Source organism: Cherax quadricarinatus, chromosome 24 (assembly GCF_038502225.1).
Source record: "Cherax quadricarinatus isolate ZL_2023a chromosome 24, ASM3850222v1, whole genome shotgun sequence".
Classification (NCBI taxonomy): domain Eukaryota; kingdom Metazoa; phylum Arthropoda; class Malacostraca; order Decapoda; family Parastacidae; genus Cherax; species Cherax quadricarinatus.
Window position 1 is genome coordinate 28,038,877 of NC_091315.1, and position 7,500 is coordinate 28,046,376.

At 43.7% G+C, this 7,500-nt stretch overlaps 1 protein-coding gene across 2 annotated transcripts in view; it reads right to left on the bottom strand.

The window, feature by feature from the left end:
* The window catches only part of LOC128690858 (protein turtle homolog A), a 355,396-nt gene that overhangs the window by 91,507 nt on the left and 256,389 nt on the right, over nucleotides 1–7,500 (bottom strand). For both annotated transcript variants that reach the window (XM_070088297.1, XM_070088296.1), the window contains exon 2: nucleotides 5,146–5,278. In XM_070088297.1, the coding sequence (XP_069944398.1) occupies nucleotides 5,146–5,278 (133 nt within the window). The remainder of the gene's footprint in view (nucleotides 1–5,145; nucleotides 5,279–7,500) is intronic.

The following is a 7,500-nucleotide window of genomic DNA, read 5'->3' on the forward strand; positions in this document are numbered from 1 at the left end:
TCTCTTTATTTTCCTGAGTTCTCTGTCTTCTGTACCTTTTCCATTCTCTAGTACACCTAGGTTTTGCCTCCCTACACCTTTGGGTGAACCAAGGACTCGTTCTGTTCTTCCCATTATTTCTGTTTCCCTTGGGAACAAACCTCTCCTCTGCCTCCTTGCATTTTGTTGTCACATAGTCCATCATTTCTTGTACTGGTTTTCCTGTCAGTTCCCTCTCCCACTGAATGTCTTGAAGGAAGTTCCTCATGCCTGAGCAGTTCCCCCTTTTGTAGTTTGGTTTTTCCCACCCTATTCCTGCTACTCTCTCCACTTGGAGCTCAACTATGTAGTCAAAGCACAGAACCACATGATCACTAGCTCCCAGGGGCCTTTCATACATGATACCCTCTATGTCCGAACAACTCAAGGTGAATACAAGGTCCAGTCTTGCTGGTTCATCCTCTCCTCTCTCTCTTGTAGTGTCTCTAACATGTTGATGCATGAGGTTTTCCAGTACCACATCCATCATCTTGGCTCTCCATGTTTCGGGACCCCCATGGGGCTCCGGGTTTTCCCAGTCAATCTCCTTGTGATTGAAATCACCCATAAGTAGTAACTTTGCTCCCCCCATTTGTGCTCTCCTGGCCACCTCGGCTAGTGTGTCGATCATTGCTCTGTTGCTCTCATCATATTCTTCTCTTGGCCTCCTGCAGTTCTGTGGTGGGTTGTACATTACTGCAATTATCACCTTATGTCCCTCAGACTGGATTGTTCCTACTAAGTATTCCCTTTCGCCCGTACCATCTATTCCTTCCATTTTGTCAAAACCCCACTGGTTTTTAATGAGCAGTGCAACTCCTCCTCCCCCTCTCCTCCCTCTGTCTTTCCTTAGGATTTGATATCCGGATGGAAAGATTGAATCTGTTATTATTCTGGTGAGTTTTGTTTCTGTGAGTGCTATTATGTCTGGGGATGTCTCCTTGATTCTTTCGTGCCACTCCTCATACTTGTTTGTTATTCCATCTGCATTTGTATACCACACCTTCAACTTCTTTTCTAAGACTGTGGTCTGGGAGGTGTATTGAGGTTGGGGAAGTGGGAGACCTGGTAAGGAACTATGGGTTGTTGCTGTGGCGGTGGAGTTTGTAATGTAGTGGGTGGGGGCATTGGATGTGGCATGGGTGTTATGATTTAGATTGTTTGGTTGCTCTGGGGTTGACCTGGTTGGGAGGCTTCTATAGGAAGTTGTGAGGGAGGCTGTATTTGATCTTCCTCGGTCTGGGATCTCCTGTCTGTCTTCTCCATCCCCTCTCTTTCCTCCTTTCGCCTTTGTACCATCTCTCTCAGTTTCTGCCTTTCTTCTTGTGTTCTGTCGCGGTGGAGATACACTTTCCTGTATGCCGGCATGTCCCTTAATCGTGCTTTCTCCTGCAGGATCCTGTTCCGAGTCGCTTCTGCCTTGAAGGTCACTTTCACTGGCCGGGTTCTATTTTTTACAAAACCCCCTATTCTCCGAAAATTTTCCAGCTGGGTCATGTCGTCTTCTCCTATTGCTTTCATGATGCTTTCAATTGCTTTTTTTTTCCCTTGTTTTCTTGCTTCATATGTTTCCCCTTCAACTTCCTGGAGCCCATACAAAAAGACTGACCTCACCCTTTCATTCTCCCACTGCATATCCCTGTGTATCCCCTCATGTAATTTGGTTTCCTCCACTGCAGCTTTCCTTTCTTCAGTTTCACTGGCTAATTTTTCCTTCTCGGCTTTCCTTGGGCTCTGTTGTTGTCTGTTAGGGCCTCCACATAAAGCTTAGCTCTTTCATTTACTACAGTCTCTTCTGATAGAGCCTCTCCATGCAGTTGTGCTCCTTCTTTCCCTACTGTCCCCTTATTTGTGGCTGAGGTAGCAGTCTCTGTTGTCAATCCCAAAATGTTCTTTAGTTCTTTAGGCTGTTTCAGATTTTTAGTTCCTCTTCTAAATTCTGTATCCTAGCCTCTGCTGCTTTGACATGCACCTCCCACTTCCTGCTTTCCATATCTATCCTCTCTTCCATTCTCATGCTAAGTTCTTCTAGTTTCTTTTCCCATTCATTATCCCTTTTTATGAGCTCTGCTGCCCAATCTTCCTTTGCAGCTTCCTCCTCCTGTCCCTTGGTTTTTCTTGTTGCTCTCTGGCAACCCATTTGTGTGTGTGTGTGTGTGTGTGTGTGTGTGTGTGTGTGTGTGTGTGTGTGTGTGTGTGTGTGTGTGTGTGTGTGTGTGTGTGTGTGTGTGTGTGTGTGTGTGTGTGTGTGTGTGTGTGTGTGTGTGTGTGTGTGTGTGTGTGTATGTGTGTGTGTGTACATATGTGTGTGTGTGTATATATGTGTGTGTGTGTGTGTGTATGTATGTGTGTGTGTGTGTGTGTGTATGTGTGTGTGTATGTGTGTGTGTGTGTGTGTGTGTGTGTGTGTGTGTGTGTGTGTGTATGTGTGTGTGCGTGTACTCGCCTGTTTGTACTCTTCGTTGTAGCTCTCGGCCCAGGCTCTGCCGTTTTAACTTGCCGTTACTGGGTTCTCCTAGCCTCGCGAGCCCTATCATACCCATTCTGAAAGCCGTGTATTATAATTTATGATCACTTTGAAGTTCAAGAAATACTTCTCGAGCAATTTATCCATGTCAGTAATAACAGTGTGCTTACCTAGTTGTGACTGCAGGAGTCGAGTCTCGGCTCCTGGCCCTACTCCCCCGCTGGCCGCTACTGGGTTCATTCTCTTCTGACCGCATGAACACCATCATACCTAGTCTTAAAGCTATGCATGCCTTCTGCCTCTACCACATCGTTCTCTAGGTAGTTTTAGTGTTTCAAATCCTTTTTTCCACATCAACACACAAGCACACATAAGTGAAGACACGCACACTTGGTCCCTCACACGCACACGCGGTCCCTCACATGCACACGCGGTCCCTCACACGCACACGCGGTTCCTCACACGCACACATCATGCGTGCATGATAGCTTATTATTACGCCCTTGTAGTTACAGGTGTTCACCTGTGCTCGTGGTGGTCCGTCTTCTCTAATTAATTTATAACATATATTTAGTAAATTGCCAGTGATTGTCCAGCTCAGTTCCTTCTGGTTCAGTTCATTCTAGTTACCCAACCTTCTATTTGAGGTCGTTCCACCAGTCTACTAATCTATTGAGGCTCCGTTTCAGTTATCTGTCTTTGAGGTTTTGTTTTTATCCTTCTTTCCAGATCTTTCCAGTCATCTACCACTCTATTTTCTTCTATTTTATTATATATTTTTATCTTATGATGAGTCTTTTCCAGCTATTTTATTCTATTGTGGTCTTTTCTAGCTACTTTCTTTTATCACGAGTCTTTTAAAACTATTTTCTTTTATTACGAGTCTTTTCCAGCTATTTTCTAATTTATTCGAACCATTTAGTGCATTTTCTTCTGTAATGGAGTTCATTCTGGCTCTCTTCTACTCTTTTAGATGTCATTCCAGCCACCATATATACTATTTGATGTCATTCCAGCCACCATATATACTATTTGATGTCATTCCAGCCACCATATATACTATTTGATGTCATTCCAGCCACCTAACATTATATTTGACGTCAGTTATTTTATTCTCTCCTCCTTCGGAACTAATAAAAATAATAATAATAATAATAATAATAATAATAATAATAATAATAATAATAATAATAATAATAATAATAATAATAATAATAATCATCATCATCATCATTTCTAGCAGTGTCTGATACAGCCGATACAGTGGAGACAAATGGTATAAAATACCGACACGATGGAAAAAAACACAAATGCATTACAATGCTATTTTTTTTTTGACAGATCTACCTGGATAAATTAGACACATGTGTAACTCTTGGGTATCTTTATTGAGGAAACGTTACGCCACACAGTGGCTTCATCAGTCCATACAAAGGAGAATCTTGAAGAACAGGAGGAGAATGAGGTAATCAGTCCCTCAGCCTTGAGTCAATGTGGTCAGTCCATCATTCTATCTTGATTGATGGACTGACCACATCGACTCAATGCTGAGGGACTGATTACCTCATTCTCCTCCTGTTCTTCAAGATTCTCCTTTGTTTGGACTGATGAAGCCACTGTGTGGCGTAACGTTTCCTCAATAAAGATACCCAAGAGTTACACATGTGTCTAATTTATCAACGTGTCGGTTCTCTGAACCATTCGTCTACAGATCTACCTGGAGTCGATGTGTTCGGTCCATCAGTCTTGAGAAAAGTACAGCATATGCGCGGAAAAGGAGTGGCTTATGTACTGTAATAAGCGTGTGTTGCAGGACTTGCCCACAGTAAGCGCAATGCAGGATTTATCACCCCCAAAATCAATGCTAACTTTTATTTTACGAAACCTTATACAGGAAAAGGTTCCACGAATCTCTGATAAACTCTTGCAATACGAGGGAGAATGTCAGTAAATGGTTCAGAAAACCGACAAGTTGATAAATGAGACACTTGTGCAACATTTGGGTTTCTTTATTCTGGAAACGTCTCTCCAGCCAGTGGCTTTTTCAGTCCAGTGACAGAGAAAGGTAGAAGATGAGGAGGAATTTGAGGAAGTCAGTCCCTCAGCCTGGAGTCGATGTGTTTCAGCATATTCGTGGAGATGGGGTTTATATACTGCAGACGGGTGAAATGTAGCAGTGGCAGGCAGCATCACAAGTGAGTGAACTGGAGAGTGTATATGCTGGTTATACCGTCCTGCAAATATCGAACTAACTTGTCTCTCTGTTTACACAGGCAGCCGCCTCGTCTCTGGTGACTTTTGCTACGTCATTATTGTTACTTAACAGTGTCTGCTGCATGTGGACGTACGTCGTACCTGCCTACCAGTGTATGTGCTGGGAGCATCGTACCTGCCTACCAGTGTATGTGCTGGGAACGTTGTATCTGTTATAGGCTGAGTGGATAAGGAACGTACCTAAGAGAATATAAAAAAGTGAATGATGCATAAATGCCGATAGCGATGCGTGTGTATGTGTGTGTGTGTGTGTGTGTGTGTGTGTGTGTGTGTGTGTGTGTGTGTGTGTGTGTGTGTGTGTGTGTGTGTGTGTGTGTGTGTGTGTGTGTGTGTGTGTGTGTGTAAATCACACTTGCCAGCAGGGTACGTGGGCACGTCAATCCTACCTGTAGATGGGGGTACCGAAGGAGCCACGGTAGAAGAGGACGAGGATGGTATCGTCGCTAGAGATGGGAGGTGACACGTCGCACGGCAGCAGAACACGTCCACCCTCCAGCACCACCACCTCCGTCAGCGGACCTGCGCACACGACCTCCATTATTACTCTTATTATTATTAGTAGTAGTAGTAGTAGGAGTAGTAGTAGTAGTAGTAGTAGTAGTAGTAATAGAGTAGTATCAGTAGTAGTAGTAGTACTATTAGTAGTAATAGTACTTTCAGTAGTAATAGTACTATTAAGTAGTAGTAGTATTAGTAGTAGTTGTGGTAACAGTAGTATTCACGGTAGAGCAATAACCCCATAATCTTCACACAACGCAGAGCTGACTTAAGATCTATAAATTTGAGCACACACACACACACACACGCACACACACACACACACACGCACACACACACACACACACACACACACACACACACACACACACACACACACACACACACACACACACACACACACACGCACACACACACGCACACACACACACACACACACACACACACACACACACACACACACACACACATACACACACACACACACACACACACACACACACGCTGGTAAATTCTTATCTCAAAAACCTGCTGAAGTTTTACGACAAAGTAACAGAAATGAGGCAGCAGAAAGAGGGACTGGTGGATGGCACAGTCTTGGAGTACAAGAAGGGATACGAGACTGTACCTCACAAAAGACTGAAGCAGAAAATTCTAGTAGCAGGCAGGAAGAAGAGTGAATACCCTAGAGTGGATCAAAGACGACCTTAGCTGTTGGAGAGAATAACAATTGCCGGGAAGAGATGTTAGAATGGAATGGGAAGGTGTAACAAGTGGTGTTCAGCAAGGATTAGTATTCTGACCAGTACTGCTTCTTATATGTGCGAATAACATACCCACAGTTAAATTCATTTGTACCCCTGCTTGCTGAAATAAAATTAATAAGAACGAAAACTGATGAAAATAAAGAAAAGCTACAGAGGGATCCTGGACAAACAGTACTGACAAGTGGCTACTTGAATCCAACCCCAGCAAGTGCAAGGTAATGAAAACTGTCGAAGAGGGAAGACTGGAAACTGAGTACAGTTTCGAGGAACAGAGGCTTCAAACCTCACTCAAGGAGAAGGATTCTGAGGGTAAACATTGTTCCGAGTCAACACCATAAACGCATCAATCCAGTAACCTCTAAAGTGAATTCTCGGTGAGTAAATCTAAGAACAGCCTTCAGGGATATTAACAAAGAGTCCCCTTAAGGGGGGGGGGTTCTTGATGTTGATGAAGGGCTCTTGATCAAAGGAATCATCTGTCCTCCCCTTCCTTGCATCTAATCCGATTGCCTTCCATTCCCAAGGCACTGTATGACCCATACGGGTTTAGAATATCCCACTAAGTGTAATGATAAAATAATAATAAAGAACATCATTCACGACACTATATACGACAAATGTCCGACTATCTTGGAGTACGCAGCACCAGCATGGAACCCACACCTGATAAAGCAGGTTAAAAAACTGGAGAAAGTGCAGAGGTATGAAACGAGACTAGTCCCAGAGCCAGAGGGGTATGAGTTACGAGGAGAAATGGAATCGGATGACCTTAAAGGATTGAAGAATCAGGGAAGACATGATAACTTAAAAATAATCAGAGGATGTGACTAGGTAGACCATTGGAGAGGCGGGGAACGGGTACACGAGGGCACAGTTGGAAGTTAAAAATACAGATGGGACATAGGAATGTCAGAAAGAATTTCTTCAGCCTTAGGGTGGTCAGGAAGTGTAGTGATCTGGAAATTAGTAGTATTAGAGGCAGACTCCATACATAGTTTTAAGAATAGGTATGACAGGGCCCATAAGTTTAGGAGTTTAGGGGTGAATCCAGTAAGAAATTAAATAGCAGGACCAGAGACTCAACTCCTGCAACCACTATTATGTAAGAACACACGCACACAAATACACACGCACACACACACACACACACACACACACACACACACACACACACACACACACACACACACACACACACACACACACACACACACATACACACACAAACAAATAAACAAACAAACACGACCCCTGCAAACACAACTAGGGAAGTACAAACAAACACACAAAGGAGGATCAGGTAAAGCACTCAACTGGACAACAGATGTATCGACCCAGTGTTCACGAAGGCTAAATGAGGCCTCTGTCGTGTGTTTGCCGTCTTCCTTGCTCCAGAGAATTGTGGTAGCCTGGCCCAGAGAATTGTGGTAGTCTGCGAGTGCTGCTTTAGCAAGCTCCCATTTCAATCTCTTCGAA